The following is a 22,898-nucleotide window of genomic DNA, read 5'->3' as shown; positions in this document are numbered from 1 at the left end:
ATACTTAAAATGGCGACGTTTTCCTTACTTGAACAGCGTGCAATCATTCGTTTTCTGAATTTGCGTGGTGTGAAACCAATTGAAATTCATCGACAGTTGAAGGAGACATGTGGTGATGGAGTTATGGATGTGTCGAAAGTGCGTTCGTGGGTGCGACAGTTTAATGAAGGCAGAACATCGTGTGACAACAAACCGAAACAACCTCGGGCTCACACAAGCCGGTCTGACGACATGATCGAGAAAGTGGAGAGGATTGTTTTGGGGGATCGCCGAATGAATGTTGAACAGATCGCCTCCAGAGTTGGCATTTCTGTGGGTTCTGTGCACACAATCCTGCATGACGACCTGAAAATGCGAAAAGTGTCATCCAGGTGGGTGCCACGAATGCTGACGGACGACCACACGGCTGCCCGTGTGGCATGTTGCCAAGCAATGTTGTCGCGCAACGGCAGCATGAATGGGACTTTCTTTTCGTCGGTTGTGACAATGGATGAGACGTGGATGCCATTTTTCAATCCAGAAACAAAGCGCCAGTCAGCACAACGGAAGCACACAGATTCTCCGCCACCAAAAAAATTTCGGGTAACCGCCAGTGCTGAAAAAGTGACGGTGTCCATGTTCTGGGACAGCGAGGGCGTAATCCTTACCCATTGCGTTCCAAGGGGGACTACGGTAACAGGTGCATCCTACGAAAATGTTTTGAAGAACAAATTCCTTCTTGCACTGCAACAAAAACGTCCGGGAAGGGCTGCGCGTGTGCTGTTTCACCAAGACAACGCACCCGCACATCGAGCTAACGTTACGCAACAGTTTCTTCGTGATAACAACTTTGAAGTGATTCCTCATGGTCCCTACTCACCTGACCTGGCTCCTAGTGACTTTTGGCTTTTTCCAACAATGAAAGACACTCTCCGTGGCCGCACATTCACCAGCCGTGCTGCTATTGCCTCAGCGATTTTCCAGTGGTCAAAACAGACTCCTAAAGAAGCCTTCGCCGCTGCCATGGAATCATGGCGTCAGCTTTGTGAAAAATGTGTACGTCTGCAGGGCGATTACGTCGAGAAGTAACGCCAGTTTCATCGATTTCGGGTGAGTAGTTAATTAGAAAAAAAATCGGAGGCCTTAGAACTTGAATGCACCTCGTAGTGATGGCTGTCTGTATGCCTCCATACACCTCTGATCTCTCTTGTCTTACTCTTACGATCTGCATGCGTGATATACGATTGTGGCAGCGTAATGGCCACCAAGTCTTCTTTGAATATAAGTTCTGTAAACTTGAGGGTTCCGCTAGAACTAAGGTGAGTTGCTTCTTTAGTTTCTGGTCGTGAGCACCCGATAAGGACTCCGGAAAATGGGATAATACGCTACAAATGAACACAGTGGCGTCTCGTATGCGGTTGTTACAACAGTCGCACTCCATCAAATCTAAGACTTATCTTCGCCTTTCCTAACACTGCTTTTAGTTTTTTGCTTGTTAGTATTTTTCTTACATGCTTATACGTGTAATACGCTCAGGATGCTCACCACAAACATTGTATTCGGCTGCTATATGATACTTCTTTGTTATAGTCATACTCTTGCGTTTATCGATACTGAATCAGAGCTGCCATCCGTCCTACCAACTTTAAATCTTTTGCAAGTCGTCTGCATTTCCTTATCGTCATCTAAAGACGACACTTTCGTGTCTACGACAGCATCGTCAGCCAACAGTCTGATAGTGCTTCTGAACATATCTGATAAACTGTTTACGCGTACGAAGTCTGAGACGGCGGGAAATTAGGCGATTAGAAATTAGGGCTCATACGTAGGCATAAAAATAGTAGTTTTTCCCTCTCTATTTGCGAGTGGAACAGGAAAAGAACTAACCTGAAGTGGTACACGGTATCGACCGCCACTCAGCTTGCAGTGGCTTGTGGAGTATGTACGTAGGTGTAGTGGGACAAGCATGTAGGGAAGAAGAATGGTTGACTGCTACTTATTTCGAGAATTTTGGGAAAGTGTGGTTCGTCTGTAGAGAAGACCGCCTCTAGGACGCTAGTGAGACCTACGTTTTAAACTTGGTGTCGTTGATTTCTTTCGTGTACAATAAACTGAAAAAGAATGTCTCCAGTTGCAGGTTTACGCTCCTGAAAAGAGTGCTCCGGAATTTCACTTAAACTCTTTTTATTGTTTTAAGTTGCGTTTCTAAAATTTCCATAAAGTCAAGGTGTAGCGGATGTAACCCAGTCCCTTCCGTTCAAAAAGATGCCTTCATACATTACTGCATCTAAAAATGGTAACACAGTAAGTTGGCCCTTAGATGAAGTTGCATATTGTGGGGATAATCTGCAAGTCTATCAGACTGCAGTCGGTGGTTCGCTGATTGTCTGAGAAGACTGTTTACCTCATATTTCTTGAAGATGTCTCATTGCCCCTACTTGGCAGTCTCGTCCGTAGCTAGCGGCTTTTTAAACTTTCTTGGGGCACACACGTTGCTACACACCAGCAGCTATCACCCGCGAGTCCTTTGCCACCATCTCCGCCACCCCGGCAGAGTCATCAGCAGCTGTGCCGGTAGTGATTCCGCATCAGCCGTGTGCACGACTATAGCACACCTTCTGTGCTTGACGCCCCAGCACCATCTCGCTTCGCGTGAGCAAGGGGTCAACAACTGGCCACTTCCGCGGAACACGGACATTACCTCTCTCCGGCAAATGTATCTCATATAGTGTGTTAAATAAAGAGTATTCCCCTGCTGTTAGCGTCTTGCTGAAAACCGATCCCGTAACGACCACGTGAGAGGGTAACTACGCCATCCACACGACCGGAGGAGCAGCTGCCCGCCCCTCCAGTAATGGTTGTACCACGACAGATGGTTACGTCTAAGATAACCTTGTTTAGCTCTAGGAACCCACGCTTTTTTCCTATCACAGGGATCTATTCGCTGCGCAAGAGGCTATTGATAATTGTGAGGAGGAAAAGAAGTTGTCTCCTCGGTGTATTCAATGTAAAATTTAATGTAATTCCATCAGGGCCTGGTGCATTGTTCCCTTTAAGTATTCTTAACCGTTGTGCCTGTTATGTTCAGTTTTAACACGAGACTGATTCACAAAAGACTGGATAATTCGGACCCTTTCAATTACTTGGATTAGGACCAGAACTTCTAGGATTCTATGATAACATCTGACTGTGGAAATCATCGTAGACTTCACGCATCAAACTTCTTATAGATACACGAGTTGCTATTAACTTTTTTCTTTCCACATGTACATCTACACCATATGGTGCATGGCGAGGGGTACCTTCTACCTCTTCCATCAGTTGCCTTTCATGTTGCTCAAGCAAATGTAACGATGGGAAAACGACAGTCTATATGCCTACTTTCAGTCTCAAATTTATTATTATCGTGACTTCGCAGCCCTTATTAAAAGTATAGGTTGGCTGCAGTAGAATACCGTTCTGAAGTCAGATGCAAATGCCGATTCTCTAAGTCGTCCCTTCGGGGATTCCTATGAGTTCACAAAGCAGCTATGTAATACTCGAGTGCTGATCGAATCTACCAGTAACAAATCTAGCAGCACGCCTCGGGACTGCTTCGACGTCTTCCTTTGATCCAACATGGTGGGGATTCCAAACACTTGAGAGCTGTATTCAAGATGGGTCGTACTAGTGTTCTATACGCGGTGTCCTTTATTGATGAGCTACACTTTCCGAGAATTCTCCTAATAAACCGAAATCAACCATTTGCCTTCCCCGCTATCGCCCTTAGAGCGAGTTCCATCTCATATCGCTTTGCAACGTTTATTACACTGACATTCCTTTGTCAAGCAGCACACCACCAATAGTGTATTTGCACATTACAGATATGTCTTTCCTGCTCATCTGCATTAACTTACATTCATCTAAATTTAGAGTTAGCTGCCACTCATCATACCAAATATAAATTTTGTCAATTCAAACTGTGTCCTCGTATAGTAGCTCAACGACATCTGTTTTCCGTACATTACAGAGCCATCAGTAAACTCGCAGCCTGCTGTCATCTTATCCGTTAAATAATTTAGTTATACAGAGAACAAAAGCCTTCTTATCACATTTCCTTGCGGCATTCCTGACGAACCCTTTGTCTCAGCTAGATACTCACGGTCCAAGACGGGTTCTATTACTTAAGAAGTCTTCGAACCATTCACATATCTGAGAACCCATTCCCTTTATTCGGAACTTCCTTAAGAGTCTGCAGTGGGACATTGTATCAAACGCAGCCCAGGAATATGGACTCTGCCAGTTAGCCTTCATCCATCGTTCGCAGGATATCGTGCCACAAAAAGCAAGCTGAGTTTCGCAAGAGATATTCTTTCCAACTCCAAGCTGATTTCTGGTCAGAAGTTTTTCTGTCTCAAGGAAATTTTTCTTACTCGAACTTATAATGTGCTCAAGATTTCTGCAATAAACCTATGATAACGATTTGGTTTGTACTTTTTCTTGTACATTCCTTTGCCCTTGTTAATTAAACACGCTTTATCTAGTCGCTTGCAACTTTCAGCTGGCTGAGAGATCACAATACGTGCAAGCTTAGTAAGGGGCCAATTCGGAAGGAATCTCTATGAAAAACCGAACTGGCATTTCATCCGGACCTGGTTAGTTAATTGTTTTCAAATCCTTTAGTTATTTCTCAACGCCAAGGATGTCCTTTATCGGAGAGTCTCGGCGACGATCAAACGAAGTTCTCTTTGTACGATCCTCTTGGGTGAATGATTTCAGCTTCAGATTTCTTTCTTCTGTCTTCTCGACGAGAAGCTGGATAGAAGCTTTCGACCAGTTTATTAATTTTCCGTAGGACTGGAATTTTCTCGGGTTCCCGGCGAGATCATTCGCGAGATGTAATCCTGGAAATTGTTGCAAGGGTTGCGCATCGATCTTTTTATAGAAACACGCATTTACTCTAACTTTTTCTTGTCATCATTTTCGCTTTCTGTTTTGAACCTAGAATTTTCTTAGGATTTTCTAATTTTGTTATTAAACGACGGTGAGTCTTTTCCGTCCTTAATCCTCTTACTCTGCGCATATCCAGAAGGCGATATACAAACGGTTTTAACTTTTTCCATAATTTCTCCAAGTCCATAATACTAGAACTAATTTTTTTGCCTAAGTAGGACGCTAATAACTGATTTTGTATTCTTTCCAGCTTAAATTTTTTGCAACCTCTTTCATGGATTTATTAACTTTAGTAACCCAGTTGGAGTATTGCACCATTGTTGTACTGGTCACTAAATAACCCATCAGGTTTCTTGTTTATGACGCATAGAACAGTTGTGGAGTACCAGTATTGATTTGAAATATCGTCGCACTCTTTTTGAGTGACTTTATGTCACAATTATAAACCTTAGTAACTATTTGCCCTTTGATGGCATCATGACCATAGTCGACATAGTCTTGTACTACAAGATCTAAAATAATACTGGCTGGTTAACGATTTGTCGGAAACAAGTGTTGAGTCCAGGGTAGCAGTTAAGTGCAGCTTTACTCTAAAAGGAATTACGAAAGGATGGTCAGGTAGTGTTTAAGGGTTTGGTTCTGGTAACGTTGGTAGGTAGCCAAAAAGAGTGACCAGATACGTCATAACAGGGGCCACTGGTTATTACACCTTGCACGAGTAGTTCTAACCATTGTGTGTTACTAAAGCATTCCTGATCATAGCATGTGCAGATGATAATTACGGGGTGTCACTGAGAAGCTACAGTGTGAGTCTACCCTTTGGAACTATTTGATTTTCACTTGTAATCAGTTCCTGTGGACACCCTCATGTAGGTTTCTCCACGTGAAAAATGCTGGACTCGGAAACCCTGGAACTATACATGAATCAGCTTTGCAGAGAATACTCAGCCACCAATGCTAGCATGTGAAAATGTATGACATGCACTCAAAACAACAGTCTGTACGTGTACTCCGCAGATCGACCGAGGATCTGGTCTCCGCATCCCAGAGGAAGAGAAATGCTCGGTTAGCTTGTTATGCTATTCTGTTACCTTAGGTAGTACAGATTAGCTGGAGTACCTGTACGAATAATTTATTAATTCAGCCAGGTCTTGCATTCCTTCTCTACCATTTACCACCCCCATACCAAGGAAGCCACTAGCAACTGATAAGGGGTTCTGGGTCTACCTTAAACAGGCGAACTCGCCCCTCATGCATCATATTGCTAAGTGTCGAGATGCAATTTTACATTAGTGGAAACGACATTTAGACCACCTGACAAGGCCCTTGATATCTCGCAAAGCATTTATTAGTCTTCCCTTCTATAACACTGAGTTGATCAATATTACCTATTGCCTGACATGGTAATTTGGCAGTTTCACCTTCCCTTTGCGAACAAAACACAATATGCTTCTCAATATTTTAGCAAAATTATGTATAGATGTCACGACCTGTCCAATGTTTCACCAGCAGGACATAAGAAATAATGCCCTGGTCGGTTATCACAATGACTGGGTCGAAAGTTCAAAATCCAGTGGTTAGTCATTGCCTGTGATACTGTCCTCTTTTGATAATTTTGCACAGTAATGATGGATAAATAACGTGAAAAGTGATCGGTTTAGTCAAACATGTCGATTGCCTCCTGATTCTGTGCAAAGGGTACAGGAATACCCATACCAATGATTTGGAATGAAATTCACTGATGATTCACCTCAGCTCTTTGTACTCTATAGGCTTGCCGGAGCATCTCAATGTCGTCTGGGCTATGTCTGTTTGTACAACACTACATTGTCACCACAGAACTGACACTGAGTCAAGAACTGCTGTCGTCTTAGTCAGTGACCTGAGCATTCAGTCATGCATCTGAATAAATGTCAATAACTTCCACTGTGCATACCTTATGACTCAGTCAGTTACTGTTAGTGTATGGGATAGTGCATCACATCAAAATCAAATACACTAAGCTCTAAAGTTGCAGCTAGTTGGATCTTTAGGGTTCATCGCTATTCTGATGCTGCATGATCCATTATAACTATTAAGTAACTATTTCATAAGTAGTATCAGAAATATGTGACACCATAAATCATGCTAAGCATCTCATTTTCTGTGGATAAGTGATTGTTTTCTAGCTAATTTGTCGTCTAAAAGAATAGGATATTGGGTGCTCTGTCCCATCTACTTCAGCACAAACTTCATGGGCTGGTACACTCTTCTATTATCCCATCATGGAGTTGTTAGTTTACAGATTTCTCCATCACTTGTGAAACTTGGTATCGTTTCCTGTATATGGCCTTTTAGTCCCAGAGGGTACAGTAATCCGTACGAAGTTTCACATCACCTCCAACAAGTGATGGAGAAATTTATAAACTGACATCACCATGACTGGGTGACAGAAGAGAGTACCAGTCCAAGGCGTTCAGCGGTAGTAATTCTGCCAAAAAGAAGCTCATATACAGCGCTTATAGATTATGTTATTACTATCGATATTCAAGCCAACTGGTTAAACTGAAAGAATACCATTATTTTATGACCATCGGTTTATTGAGTGGGTGCCATCGATTGGAGGAAATGTCCGAGGATCTCCCCAAGGCCCCATTCATGGTACTATCTAGTCATTACCAATACTAGTCAATGCCATTTGGGTTGAAAAATGCCCCGGTGGGATTCCTTTACGTATTAGAAGGGGAACTATAAGGATGAAACTAAAACAATATATTACACACTTAAACGACATTATACTGTTTTCTAACGACATCCAAGGGCACGTGGTATGTTTGCAGGATGTATGGGTATCTTCTACTCTGAGTATGAAACAAATCGAGACAAATGTGAGGAGGGCTCATATTTTAAGGGTTATGTATCGATTTAATTATACATGTAAATAGTTGATACACAGGTTGTCATGAGTGTGTTTGCAAGTATCAAAATATTTGACATAAATAGCTATATCTTTTGACTCCATTAATTTAGAAGCTTACATTTTTCACACTGCCAAACGACCATAGATCTTAATGTTTTACAGAAATTTTAACTTGATACCTCTACCCATTCCTGAGAAACAGGGGTCCTAACAGACAGACTGGCAGAGGGGTAACAAATGATCCTATAATGGTTCTGTTTTTACCGACTGATGTACAGAACCCCAAAAAAGAGCTGCATTACTTTAGGTATAGCTAATTATTACAGGAAATTTGTCTTGAGGTTTTCATAAATAGTAAGATTCCATAAGCATTCATTAAATAAGGGAATGAAGTTTCAGTGGGCTCCTGATAGTGAAAAAACCTTTCTCTGAATAAGGGACTTATTAACCACTGGTCCTATCCTCAATTTCACAGATTATCAGAAACAATTCATATTATCTTGTGATCCCAGAAACTATTCCTTAAGGTGCATATTAAGTCGGGAAATAGATGGTAATGAGCACTAAGAATCTTATTCTTCTAGGCAATTAAATGAGGCAGAAAAGAATTGCTCAGTGACAGAAAAGGAGTTGCTTACATGATTTATCGTGTCACATGTTTTTGTGTTACTTCTGAGATAGTTGCCTATTGGTTGTAATGGATTATGCAGCATCAAAATAGCTGTGGGCCTTGAAGATACAACTAGCTGCTTGGCCTGGTAGGCTTTACGGCTCGTGGTACCACGAGAAATCCGAGGGGCCGTCAGCACCAGCCACAGGTGTGCCAAAATATTCTGGCTTGTATATAAGCCGAAACTGGTCAATAAAGAAATATTATTGCGATCTCGACTGTTCATTTTAACTTAAATATAACATCAGGTCGCTGCTCTCCGTAGACTATGTTGTCAAAATTTATGAATTTACAGCTTGGCATACATGGCTTTGAAGTGATGCATCGCCCCATACAGTAACGCTAACAGATTGAGACATATGGTATACACAGTCGAACTTGTTGACATTTCTGTAGATGCGTGACAAAAGGCTCAGGCCACTGACTAAGACTTCTAGTCGTTCTTGACTCGGGGTCAACTCTGTACTAACATCAGAGTGCTGTGCAAACAAACATAGCCCAGATGACATATAGTTGTGGCGGCAAGCTTATGCAATGAGGCACTGAGACAGGCTCACAATTCTATCATTGATGGCATGGAGGTCGTTGAACTACTCCTCATCGCATTATGAAGATTCATTGGTGGCAACCATTGAAGCAGAATGTCGAGCAATATATATCTCCATACCCAGTGCGCAAAGAGCTGAGCTAAATCATCAGTGAATTTCATTACATAGATTACCAGAAGCCAACAAACTGCTCCAGATCATTGGTATGGATATTCTTGTATGTTCTACACAGACATAAAGGGGAATCGGCATCTTTGATAAAGCTGATCACTTTTCACGTCATTTCTTCATCACTGCTGCACAAAATTAGCAAATGGAGACAGTAGCTCAGGTAATGGTTAACCACAGGATTTTGAACAAAGTAACCAGGAACTGTGATACTCAGGATACTGTTTTTTATGTACAGTTGATGCAACACTGGAGAGGTCGTGACAGTTGCGCATAATTTTGCTGAAATATTGAGAAGCATGTTGCGCTAGGTTTAGAAAGCAAATACAAATTTCTTAGAGAGGAAAGAAATCCAAATTGTCCAAGTACCACGTTAGTTAATGGATGATGTTCAGCAGTCCCAGTGTTCAGAAAATGAAGACTAATGAATGCATTAAGCAATTTCAGGGTCCTTATAAGGTGTCTTAATGTCGTCTCCCGTCAGTGTAGAGTTACAACTCTTGACATTTAGCGATATGGTGCGCTAGGAGCAAGTTCGTCCATTTAAGGTTGACCCAGAATCCCTCGCTCACTTGCTTTTGGCTTTCTCAGTATAGGGGGTGTTATGTGGTAGAGAAGGAGTGCAAGACCTGGCTGAATGAACGAATTACTCATATAGCTAATCCGGCTTATCTGTACTACCTAAGGACACAGGTTACCATAGCAAGCTAACTGAGAATTTCTTCTTCCTGTAGGTTGCAGAGATTCGATCCAGGGTCGATCCTCGGAGAATTCACGGAAACTGTTGTTTTGAGTGAATGTCATACACTTGTACCTGGTAGCATGGGCCCCTGTGAAGTAGTCAGCACAATTAAGGGTGCTTGCATACTGATAGTTGCACCTGACGCTAAGTACCATGCACCACTTTATGCTTGAGAATTACTATAGTATCGGTCGAGCGAGTCACAGTATTCCCTGAAAAACTGATACATTTATGGTCCCTGAGTCTGAGAGACCAACCTTTTTCACGTGGAGAAACGAGAACAGATTACTAGTAAAAACCAAATATTTCCAACGGGTAGGCTCACATTGTTCCTTCTCGATGACATCCAGTAATTATCATTTGCACATGCTAACACACATGTAACACACAAAAAAAAAAGTGTGTGAAATCTTATGGGACTTTACTGCTAAGGTCATCAGTCCCTAAGCTTACACACTACTTAACCTAAATTATCCTAAGGACAAACACACGCATCCATGCCCGAGGGAGGACTCGAACCTCCGCCGGGACCAGCCGCACAGTCCATAACACACAACAGTTAGAACTATCTGTAAAAAGTCTAATAATCAGTGGCCCTCTTTATGACTTGTCTGGCCACTCTTTTTGGCTACCTGCCAACGTAGCCAGAGCCTCGTCCCTAAATACGAACTTTTCACTACCATAATTTCCTTTCGAAATTCTATTAGAGTAAAGCCACACATCTCCCTGAACGCTACCCTAGACTCAACACTTCTTGTCTCAGACCCATCGCTATCCATCTAGTAGCATTTTAAACCTTGGAGAATAAACAGACCTAACCTCATCGACTATGATCATGTTGTCATCAAAACAAAGATGATTAACGAAGTTTGTAGTTGTGACAGAAAGTCACGCAGGAAAAAATGTGACGATATTGCAAATCAATAGGAGTACTGCACAAATGCTGTATTTGTCATTGTAAAAAGTCAGCTGATGGCTTCTTATTTAGTAACCAGCACAGCAAATGTGCATTATTCTTATTGAGATACTAAAGTTGATAAAGCTATGAAAAAGGCTGGGAAAATTATATGCATTCAACTTAGACAATGAATTTAGTTCTAATCGATGGACTTAGAGGAATTATGAATAAAGTTTCAACTGCTTGTAAATCGCATTGGACGGAAAAGATTCATCGTGGTTTGATAATAAAATTCAAATAATGCTAAGGAAACAGAAACTGTCGCATTCTCAGTTCAAAAAAGAAATCTTGATGCTGCTGTAGAAGTGGGCCGAGACCAGTCGGGAGCAGCGCTTACCTCCTCTTCACATAGAGGTCACTGCTGTCGCGTTGTCGTCCTGGAGAGGGGTCGGTCAGCGTGCAGTTGGCTGACGTTTTGTCACAGCCCCCTCTGCTCTATCGTTCCAGACTGGTGTGCCGGCGCTTTACTTTATTTATCGATTTAACCTGGCAAGATTAGGGCCATCAGGCCCTCTATTACATCTAATCAACCATTCTACTTATTTTACATTCATACGTTTTAGTAGGCATGTTAAACTACATCTAGTACAAAAAGTGAAATAAACAATTACAAAGGCACACTTGGAAAAATACATACATATAGAGTTTATACTCGTAGATGATAAGTACTGTTATAATTAAACATTATGAAAGAGACAGGGAGTATGAGGGAGACTGATGGTGAAGGGAGGAGAAGAATAGAAGCATGATGAAACATAATTAAGGAAATATAAACGAAAAGAAGATTGCGTGGCTAATAGAGATAGATGAAGAGGAAGAAGAGAAATGAGCAAGATAGGAGACACTAGCTTTGCTATTTGACAGAGGAGAGGATTGGCCTTGTATATTAATTTTGTGGAAAACGTTATGAGGATGCAGCAGGGGATTGAATTTTGCTCAAGCAAAGGGGCAGTTTGTTCCAGAGGAGAACAGCGGAAACTGAGAAGGAAACTTCCTGGCAGATTAAAACTGTGTGCCGGACCGAGACTCGAACTCGGGACCTTTGCTTTTCGCGGGCAAGCGCTCTACCAACTGAGCTACCCAAGCACGACTCACGCCTCGTCCTCACGGCTTTACTTCCGCCAGTACCTCGCCTCCTACCTTCCAAACTTTACAGAAGCTCTCCTGCGAACCTTGCAGAACTAGCACTCCTGAAAGAAGGGATATTGCGGAGACATGGCTTAGCCACGGCCTGGGGGATGTTTCCAGAATGAGATTTTCACTCTGCAACGGAGTGTGCGCTGATACGAACTGGGAACTGAGGAGTTTGCAAAAGTTTTTGGTTTGTGAGTGGGCACAGTCAGGATACCAACTTTACGCCGTAACAATTTATACAACTCGAGTACGAATATCATTTTAATATGAAACAAATACAACCTCAAACAGGCGTAAATACGAATAAAAATGTCACTTTCAAGGAATTCTATGTTTACCTATAATGATTAGAGACGATGAAACATGCAACCACATTCTCAATACTCACCGTTTATTCCAACATTTCCTGAGAGATATGTACGCAAAAGTAGAAGTGAATCGGATGCTCTAAGTACAACTGAATTAGGAGCAACTGGGCACGGAAGAATACAGCCACCTTCCAGATGCAGTCAAAAATGAAGCAAACATTGAAGGAAGGAACTTGTGTGATGGGGACTGAAGGGGAAAAGCTCCCGTGGAGACAATCCCCTCACAGAATTTCCTACATTAGATGCACATCTCCAGGCCACAACGAAAATTTTATCACAAACAAATTTTATAGTGGAAGCTGAGAGATTATTGTGTGTAAGTATGCTACATAAATACCTTAATAAAAAAAGTAATACATATTACGTCCCGTTTCAGAAAGCCGCCCGAAGACTGATTCACATAGCCGCAATCCCCTATTTCTTAAGTGTACGCAGTTGCTGAGATTTATAACAGATCTCTCTAGTTGTTCTGTAGACCGAACTGATGGATGCTATACAGTAGTAGAAATCAGTATAAAGACATGGATTTTTGAAGCAAAATTAGCATTTCCCTGTGGAATAGTTAAAAAATGGTTCAAATGGCTCTGAGCGCTATGGGTCTTAACATCTGAGGTCATCAGTCCCCTAGAACTTAGAACTACTTAAACCTAAGTAACCTAAGGACATCACACACATCCATGCCCGAGGCAGGATTCGTACCTGAGACCGTAGCAGTCGCGCGGTTCGAGACTGTGGAATAGTTGTGCATAGTGTACATACAATAGTATAAGATCCAGTATACTGAAAAATGCAGTCAGGTGGCATCGCATTTGATGTTATTGTACACTTTATAACAAGACATTAACGATTTAAGTGGTAGAGAGTGGAATTCTATATAAAGGTGGCCGGCTCAGAGTAGTGTTAGTGTGAGTCTATGTGCCTTTACTGCAGACAGGAAACGGCCGCCATTAGTGACAGTGCGGGATACTATTATCATGAGATGAAAAAGCAAAATTCGGTGCGCACAAAGAAATGGAAATTTCTAACCACCCAGTCGTCAAGAAGTTGAACCGTTCAGTTACAGTGACGGCTACTTTCGTTAGAGTGGGCGCAAGATTTGGACAGAACGGAAATTACGGGCGAAGTAGAAAATTATTTGAGGCATCCAAACTCTTCCTTTTGCGGAAAGCGAGGGATCAGAGACAGTTATTCATCTCAGGTTGTTGCTCGTTTACAGTTGTCAGTAATTGTCAGACGCGTGCCGCTGTGGCCGAACGGTTCTAGGCGCTTCAGTCCGGAACCACCACGCGGCTGCTACGGTCGCAGGTTCGAATCCTGCCTGGGGCATGGATGTGTGTGATGTCCTTAGGTTAGTTAGGTTTACTTAGTTCTAAGTCTAGGAGACTGATGACCGCAGATGTTAAGTCCCATAGTGCTTAGAGCCAATTGAACCAGTTGAATTGTCAGACGTCACGACAAATTTTGTCCAATGACAAACATCTTGCATTCACGAAACGACTGTAGTAACCTGCTATAACACCCAACCATAAACAGGCTAAATTGAAGTTTGCTGAAAAACACCTGTGTCCGCAGCTCGTGGTCGTGCGGTAGCGTACTCGCTTCCCGCGCCCGGATTCCCGGGTTCGATTCCCGCCGGGGTCAGGGATTTTCTCTGCCTCGTGATGACTGGGTGTTGTGTGCTGTCCTTAGGTTAGTTAGGTATAAGTAGTTCTAAGTTCTAGGGGGCTGATGACCATACATGTGAAGTCCCATAGTGCTCAGAGCCATTTGAACACTTGTCATGGACTTCAGAATTGGTAAAGTTGTCCTTAGTGATAAGTTTAATTTTATTGGGCCTGGTGGATTTCAATGTTATTGGCATGATCTGAGAGCAGAGGAGTAGATGTAAAGGACCAAAAATTTTGGTAATGGAAATGATTTGGACAGTGTTTTGCGGTAAAGTTAAACCATGCTAGATACATAATTGAACAGAATGTATGAGAATCTAGGAAACGAATGTCTAATGTTCCAACAGGATAATGTGTCTGTTCATATTTCTGCTACAACTAAAAAGTGATTCGGAGGAAAAGATATCGATGTCTTGCCCTGGCCTGCGAGTAGCCCAGATAGGATCCACTGGAAAACCTTTGGGGAATACTTCCAAGGCGTGTTTATTGCAATGCAAGACAATGTGACGCCTATGTGTGCTGAATCGTGCGATACTAAAAGAGTGCCGGCCGGAGTGGCCGAGCCGTTCTAGGCGCTTCAGTCTGAAACCGCGCGACCGCTACGGTCGCAGGTTCGAATACTGTCTCGGGCATGGATGTGTGTGATGTCCTAAGGTTAGTTAGATTTAAGTAGTTCTAAGTTCTAGGGGACTGATGACCTCCGCTGTTAAGTCCTATAGTGCTCAGAGCCATTTGAACCATTTTTTTTACTAAAAGAGTGGGTGAGAGTTTCTTTGCAGGAACTACAAATTCGAACAATATCAATGCCGGAGAGAGTTTTTGTGGTAAGAAGGAAACAGAGGTTGGAGAAAGTGCTGATTATGCAATAACACAACAGATAGTGAGTGCCTTTATAGCAATTTCCATCCAGGAAATACAAACGCCTTACTTGGTACTCGTGTTATGAAATAAACTGTCTAATTCAATCATGATTATGTCTTTAATGTCCGCGCCGAAAACTGAATGGTCAGCGTGACGGACTGCCGTCCTATGGGGCCCGGGTTCGATTCCCGGCTGGGTCGGGGATTTTCTCCGCTTAGGGACTGGATGTTGTCTTCATCATTTCATCCCCATCCGGCGCGCAGGTCTCCCAGTGTGGCGTCGAATGTAATGAGACCTGCACCAAGGCGGCCGGACCTGCCCCGCAAGGGGCCTGCCGGCCACTGACGCCAAACGCTCATTTACATTTCATGTCTTAAATGCATCGATTACTTTCATAATAAATTAGATACACTATGCTACAGATATTGTACTAGTACTTTTGTAGGAACCGTGTCTTTGTACTGATTTCCACTACTGTACAACCAGAATTCATGTATTTCAAGCCGGCCGGAGTGGCCATGCGGTTCTAGGCCCTACAGTCCGGAACCGCACGACCGCTACGGTCGCAGGTTCGAATCCTGCCTCGGGCATGGATGTGCGTGATGTCCTTAGGTTAGTTAGGTTTAATTAGTTCTAAGTTCTAGGCGACTGATGACCTCAGAAGTTAAGTCGCATAGTGCTCAGAGCCATTTGAACCATGTATTTCAACTATAGACCTTATTTTAAACAGACTTAATATTTCATGTTGGTTTGTTATGGTTACCTCTTTTACTCTCTTATGGATGATCACTGTCTGGATTAAATTTATTTGGAAAAAGTTTCTTGTCACCTGTACGTAGGGTGGCCAGACGACCGGATTAATCCGGACATGTCCTCCTTTTTAGCTCTTTGTCCGGGGTCCGGGCGGATTTTTACAGTGCCCGGCTTTTTCGCAAAGTTGAGCGTAATAGAGTTGAATTTACAATTCGTCCCGTTCTATTGCTCTTTTCTCAAATACTTTAACTTCGCATTCGGGAGGACGACGGTTCAAACCCGTCTCCGGCCATCCTGATTTAGGTTTTCCGTGATTTCCCTAAATCGCTTCAGGCAAATGCCGGGATGGTTCCTTTGAAAGGGCACGGCCGATTTCCTTCCCCATCCTTCCCTCACCCGAGCTTGCGCTCCGTCTCTAATGACCTCGTTGTCGACGAGACGTTAAACACTAATCTCCTCCCTCAAATACTTTAACTATTGGCACAGCCTTCTTGATAAACACACACGAAGGGGGTGTTAGTACGTGGCACCAGGATCGTCGATGTTACCGTTGATCTACCTATAAGCGAATGCTAATATCGATTGTTTAAAATTTTCGTTTCGTATCTTCGCTTTGTATTGGCCTGACTTCCTTAGTGCACGTGCCATTTATGAGTGTAATTTTTAACCGAGTGAGTCACGGTAAATATTTGGCTATGCCTAAACGAAAGTGTACATTTTCTGATGTCCTTTCCTGCAAATATCCGGCTTTAAGAAAGGGAGAAATGAATTTGAAGCGGAATGTAAGATATGTGGAGCTGGAACGTACGTCTCAGTGGCCAATGAGGGTAAGAAATAACTCAACAGATTATCTGTCATGGTTTTACTTCAATGTTTCATGGTCATTCAATTCATTTGTATTCGGAAGATTAAAGTGCAGTTTACATGTAGTCAGCTGCTGCTTGAATTGTAGATGTTGGTAATGGTGCGTCGAATGAAGGAAGGTGAATGGTCTTACGTTTTTCATTTTGTAAACAATTGACGCCACACTGTCACCACAATCAATGTTTTTAAATTTTTTTGTATTGCTCAGTTAACCACCAACTGACCATCAGTAACAATTAACTACTAGATTTACCGGTAATTCCCGGCAGTCACGTGACTTGTCCAAAGCTGACGGGTGGTATTCTCATCTGCAGTTGACCCGTTTGATGTGTCCTCTTTTTTTCTTCCTTTGTCCTCCTTTTTGAAGCTGTTTGTCCTCCTTTTTAAACAATTGCATCTGGTCACCCTACCTGTACGCGACTTGGCTAGCAACGGTCTTGCAACAGAAGGGAGACCGTGTCGCGCACATTGCATGAGCGGTAGAATATTTTCTTATTTCTATCCACACAATCCCATGATACAGAAAGCCACACCCTACCTTACGTTTTAGTGGTGTTCTTCCAATTTATGTTGATACCTTTCGTTGGACTCTCACATATTTTCTTCCGTGTTTATTATTTATATAATTCCTATTACCCTCTGTAAATGATCATTATTACATTTTTTCACGACCGCTTTTAATTACACAGCATTATTAATTGTATGTTCACAGCGTCGGTGATACACTTCGCTTTCGGCACGTTCATGGCTTGGTCGCCGACGACTGTTCCCATCCTGCAGGAGGAGGACTCGCCGGTGCCGCTGACGCCGGACCAGGGCTCGTGGATTGTGTCCATCAACTCGCTCACTGGCCTGGCGGCCATCCTTACCACTGCCTACGCCGCTGATGTCTTCGGGCGGAAGACGCTGATACTGGTGGGCGCCGTGCCCGCACTCATTTGGTGGCTGATGGTCGCCTTTGCCAGTTCCTATGAAGTGCTGATCACCGCCAGGGCAATCGGGAGCTTAACGGGGGGGTTCATCGGTGGCGCTACCACCATGTTCGTTTGTGAGATAGCTGACATCGAGATAAGGGGGACGCTCATGGCGTTTCACGGTATCTTCCTGTACGGTGGAAGTCTGCTCATGTACTGTATCGTGCCCTATCTGCCCATATCCACTGTTGCCTTCAGCTGCATGTCTATTCCCATTTTATTTTTGGTCACGTTCGTATGGATGCCGAAGTCCCCGTATTTCTATCTCCTGCAGAACAGAGAATCTGAAGCTGTAAAGTCTCTTGTGAGGTACAAAGGCGAGCTGACACCAGAGGAGCTCCAGTTCGAGCTAGAAGCGATGTACAAAGCTATCCGTCAGAAGCAAGAAACCAAAGGGAAGTGGAAAGACACATTTCTGGTACCAGTTTACCGGAGAACGTTGCTCTTAATGCTTGGATACGGACTGATTCACACATCTACGGGATCTATAGCGTTTGCTAACTACACGACCTACATATTTCAGAAGAGTGGAAGTAGCATCGATGCAAATGTGTCTTCAATCATCGTGACTGCTGTTTCTTTAGTTTCAAGTCTAGCGTCATCATTTGTCATCGAGAGGGTCGGCCGGCGACCTCTAGCTGTAGGCTCAGCACTAGTAATGGGCGTCTGCCTTGCCATAATGGGCGGATACTTTTATGCTGACGCCGTCCAGGGCGACGTGAACTCCGCCTTCGACTGGGTACCACTCGCTTGCTTCATTTGTTTCAATGTAAGCATGTACTTATTTTTATTACGAGGCCGAGCTGAAAACTAATGCCTCCTAATTCTTTTTATTCTGTTCTGAATATCGGTTGAGGTGTTACATGTCATGCGTGTTACTCAGTCGACTTTCCCGCTTCGATGAAACAAGTTGAAACCCTCCGCCGCTAGACGACTCCCAATTGTAGCTTGTAGCGTGGCGTGCTGTAACGTAATTGTGTTGGTGCGTGAGAAACAGGTTCTGCAATCAAATTTATAACCGCAGAAAACTTCGTCCGCACATGGCGCACCCTCTCATGACAATGCCAGATCACAATCGAGCTTTGCGATGTGTGTAACAATCTGACGCCTTCGGTTCACTGTCGTCGATCATCCCGACTTGGCCCCATCCGGTTTTCATATTATTTCAAAACTTATAGAACACCTTAGAGGACTTCAATTTGGTAGTAACGAAGCGATATGCTAGCAGAGATTATGTTGTGGCTCCAACTACAAAGTCAAACATTCTACAGTAACGGTACCAATAAATTGGGAGAAATGTGTTCGTCATCATGGTGACTACGTTTAGAAATAAATATGTATACATGAAGAGCAAAGGTGTAGAATCTTAACAAAATTTGTTCTACTTAAAAAGTTTTAAGACTTTTCACTTAAAGAATTCGCAGGCATTACTTTTCAGCTCGCCTTCGCATTTATTTACTGTCGCAATTCCTTCGGTATTTTATTCTCCACAGAATGTAACATAATGCTTTTCTTCCACGTAATTTGTATTGTTGTCTACTCCTCACACTTACCGTAGATATGATCACGAGTTACACTGATAAACCAAAACATTATGAACGCTGCACCCCGCGACGTTGGACGCCACGTGGTGGCGCTGCGAACTTGTGACGTGGTAAGCGGAGCATACACGGACGGTCGATGACCCTAGCGACGAATGGGCTGCAAATGGGTAAATTCATTGTGATAAGCGACTTTGACAAAGGGCAATTGTTATTGCGCAGAACCTGTGAACGAGTATCTCGGAAACGGCGAATATGTGCTACTGTCGTGAACAAAAGAGGTAGGAGGACAGTGAATCTACCACTAGGTGCTAAATGGTTGGACGTCCACAACTCTTCACGGAATGTGGGGTTCGGAGGCTTGTCTGCTCTGTAAAGAGAGATAGATTGTGATGTGTGGCATCTCTGACGCAAGAGCACAATGCTGGTGCATGCACTAGTGTGGGAGCACACCGTTCGTAGTGCGTTGTTGAACATAGAACTCCGCAGCGGACCACCCCCCTAAGTGACCCAATGACATCGTCAATTACAACTGCAATGGCCGCAGGACCATGGGATTCGACCATCGATCAATGGAAACGTGTCGGTTCTTCGGGTAAATCACTTGCTACACTAGGTCGAAGGTCGTGTCCACAAACGCAGTCATAGAGGTGAACGGCGGCTCGAAACGTGCAGTGCGCCACGGACCAGGGACACAGGCTGTGGAGGATGGGGAGGGGGGGGGGGGGGGCGAGCCGTATTATGCTATGGGAGATGTTGTCTTGCGCTTGATTGGGGCCTGTGGTAGTAATCGAAGACACGCTAACAGCTCGAATCACCTGCATCCCCTCATGCCTGATATCTTCCCCGACGGCGGTGGCAACTTTTAGCAGTGTAACTGTCCGTGTCTCGGAATCAGAACCGTGCTACGGCGCTTTCAGGAGCATTATAGTGAATACACGTTGATGTCTCGGCCACCAGATTCGTCTGATGTAAATCCTATGTAACCCATGTGGATCGCTATCGGGCATCACCACCGCGTACGCAAATCACCAGCCCGTTATTTACACGAGTTACATGACCTGTGCGTAGACATCTAATGCCGAATACCTCCACAAACCTACCAACAATCTGTCGGAGCCCCGATACGCAAGTCGGCGATTTATTTCGTTCCAAAGACAGACAGACAAGCTATTAAGCAGGTGGTCAGAATGTTTTGGCTCATCAGTATATACACATTCGTGATCACCACTGTTTGCTGATGATTTCATGCTTTTTGCTGTCTCGCAAGATAATTTGCGGGAACAACCTGTGATCATACATGATAACGTCCATCATTGTGGACTGCAGATGAACTCTTAGGGACAATAATTCAGAAATCAACTGTACATATTTATTTATTAAAATATTTTGCTCAGCCTTACAGAAGGTATTTAGCGTCCAGTACACTACATCAGACATATTAGTTGCTACACAAGGAAGGAAGTCCCCTCCTTGATCAAAGTACCTGAGATACTATGGTGTAAAACCAAAAGAGTAATGTAGACGATTAAATGGAAATTCTGACCATAGCAGCAATGGGGCACTGATATAAATTCAGTGGCGACAAGTCAAAATTTGTTCCGGACTCGTACACGGATTTCCCACTTTACGCGAGTAGTCGCCTTAAGGGTTCCGGCTATGCGAGCACACTACCTGTCCAACCCAAATGCTTCACTTGCCGCACAATACAGACGTACTGTGTTCTTTCTCAATACTCTCACTGCTCGCAACCTCATGCTGATTTCCACAAGTGTTTCGACACTCGATAAGCCAATCTGTGCCAGAAAACAGCGAATTGTGCTAAGGAATACAACAATGCAATGAATATGGGCATCGCTCGTCAGATAACTGCTATTAATCCAGTCACTTGCTTTAATAGCAGGCTAATCATGTAGCTGTCTGGTACAGCCCGTGCGCATACGAAATGCAGATATTGGCGAATCCATGGGGGAAGTGCCATTTGACTTTAGCGTAAGACTCTGCTACTAATAATACAAGGGGGACAGGCTGTAGAAACTAAAATAGCGTTTCGATAAAATATTTATTAAATAAAGTCAAAATCGTAATTATTTACCAGTTTCAGATAAAACCAGACTGAGGTCGAATAATCTAACAGAGAAATCTCTTCTTCTAAAATCTAATGCAGCCATCAGACTTATACACAAAGAGCTGAGTGAATTGCTTTTGACTGAAACGAAGAGGATACACGAGTCAAGCATACACCAGAATGGGACGGGGAAGGACAGATTAGCTAAGCATCTTGAAGAATGTGTGAGGGGTCGACAAGCACACAAAGCTGCAACATGGTCGCGAATTGAACAGTGAACCGAATATAGAATAAATTTCCTTTACTTCACGTCTATGGTCACAATTTTTTTGTCTGGTGCCAAGAAAGTTTGTAACCATAGATGTGAAGTAAAGGAAATTTACAAAGCTAGATCTCTGTGATTTCTGGAGTCAGAGGGGCACATTTTTTGAGTTAGAACCAGTTTATAGACATACAGTACTGATAGAAATTAGAACAGAATAGATCCATTATGTATGTGACAGTTTACAGAAATGTAAAATTGCTTTGTTTAGTCAGAGCACTAGGAGGTTGAGGCACAAGATAGATAAGCTTCTTGTAAGTCTTCCGTAGTAAATGTTCTGTCCATCTCTGAAAACCATATGAGCACACGGATGGAGAAGTTAAATTTAAGGGATTATAGGCTAGCATGATTTTCTTGTAGAGTAGACATGCTGGACAGAATGTTTATAATGCTGCTACAGGAAATTTTTGTGTAGGAAAACATGTGCTTGTTAGTTGTTACTGCAGGATGTTTCTGTTATTGCAGCAGTCTGTAAGTACTCTCTAGGAAGCTTTCAACTGTTTACAAACAATCTATATACTTTGTTGAGCTACCAGTCATGCATGAAGAAGAAATTAATAGTTAGTGGAGGTTTCAGTGCAGATTTATTAAACGATTCTGACAGGAAAAATGAAATGTATTCAATATTTGGTTGGGTGAGTCCAATTTAAATGCCAAATTTTCCAGCTTGCATGCAGCAAGACAGCAGGACATGACTCAAAAAAAATTTCAGACGGTGCTCAGACTGAAATAATTAATGTATCCCAAATTGTTAATGGACTACCTGATCAAGAGGCACAATTATGAGAACAAACAAATAAGCATTTCACAGCTCTGAGCAGTGAGTCTTACTCATATTAATGACAACAGGGAAAAATATCTTAAGAAGAAATTAAAAGTGATAGTGTGGGATGAGGTACATGAAGAAAGAAATGCTAATGCGAAATTCGATATATTCCATAGTAAATTTGTGTCAATATTTGAAAGTGGCTTTCCTAAAACGTTATCCAAAAAGTCCATAAAGCATGTAAGCCATGGTAAAGGGAAAACACATATTTATTTAGAGGCCAGAAAAAGTCAAGATCTGACGTTACTTGAGTTCTACAAAAAATAATGTAGTATTTTAAGGAAAGTCATTAAAATGTCCAGAAATACACACTTCCTAACAGAAATTAATAACACAGATGATAATATTAAAACAATAAGAAATATTGTGAAATGGGAGACAGGACAACCAGTCAGTGCATAAGATACCACAACAATTAAACAAAATGACGATGCAGTGAGTGGTAATTCACAAGTTGCAAATATCTTTAACAGACACTTTCCAAGCGTAGTGGCAGAAATAGGATTTAATGGTTAAGTGTAAGAAACAAGGTAACACACTAAAAAGTCATTGTATAAAATTTTAAGCAACTAGAAGTAGAAACAACATTCATCATTAAAAATTAATAGAATTATAAGGATTCTA

The 22,898-nt window shown here is 42.7% G+C and overlaps 1 protein-coding gene across 2 annotated transcripts in view; it reads left to right on the top strand.

Moving 5' to 3' along the window:
• The window catches only part of LOC126236618 (facilitated trehalose transporter Tret1-like), a 96,271-nt gene that overhangs the window by 68,622 nt on the left and 4,751 nt on the right, over positions 1–22,898 (top strand). For both annotated transcript variants that reach the window (XM_049946071.1, XM_049946063.1), the window contains exon 2: positions 17,256–18,286. In XM_049946071.1, coding sequence (XP_049802028.1) covers positions 17,256–18,286 — 1,031 coding nt within the window. The remainder of the gene's footprint in view (positions 1–17,255; positions 18,287–22,898) is intronic.

This window comes from Schistocerca nitens, chromosome 1, assembly GCF_023898315.1.
Source record: "Schistocerca nitens isolate TAMUIC-IGC-003100 chromosome 1, iqSchNite1.1, whole genome shotgun sequence".
In the NCBI taxonomy this organism is placed as follows: Eukaryota; Metazoa; Arthropoda; class Insecta; order Orthoptera; family Acrididae; genus Schistocerca; species Schistocerca nitens.
Note: the sequence above shows the minus strand (reverse complement) of the source record. Positions and strands in the feature narration are given on the sequence as shown.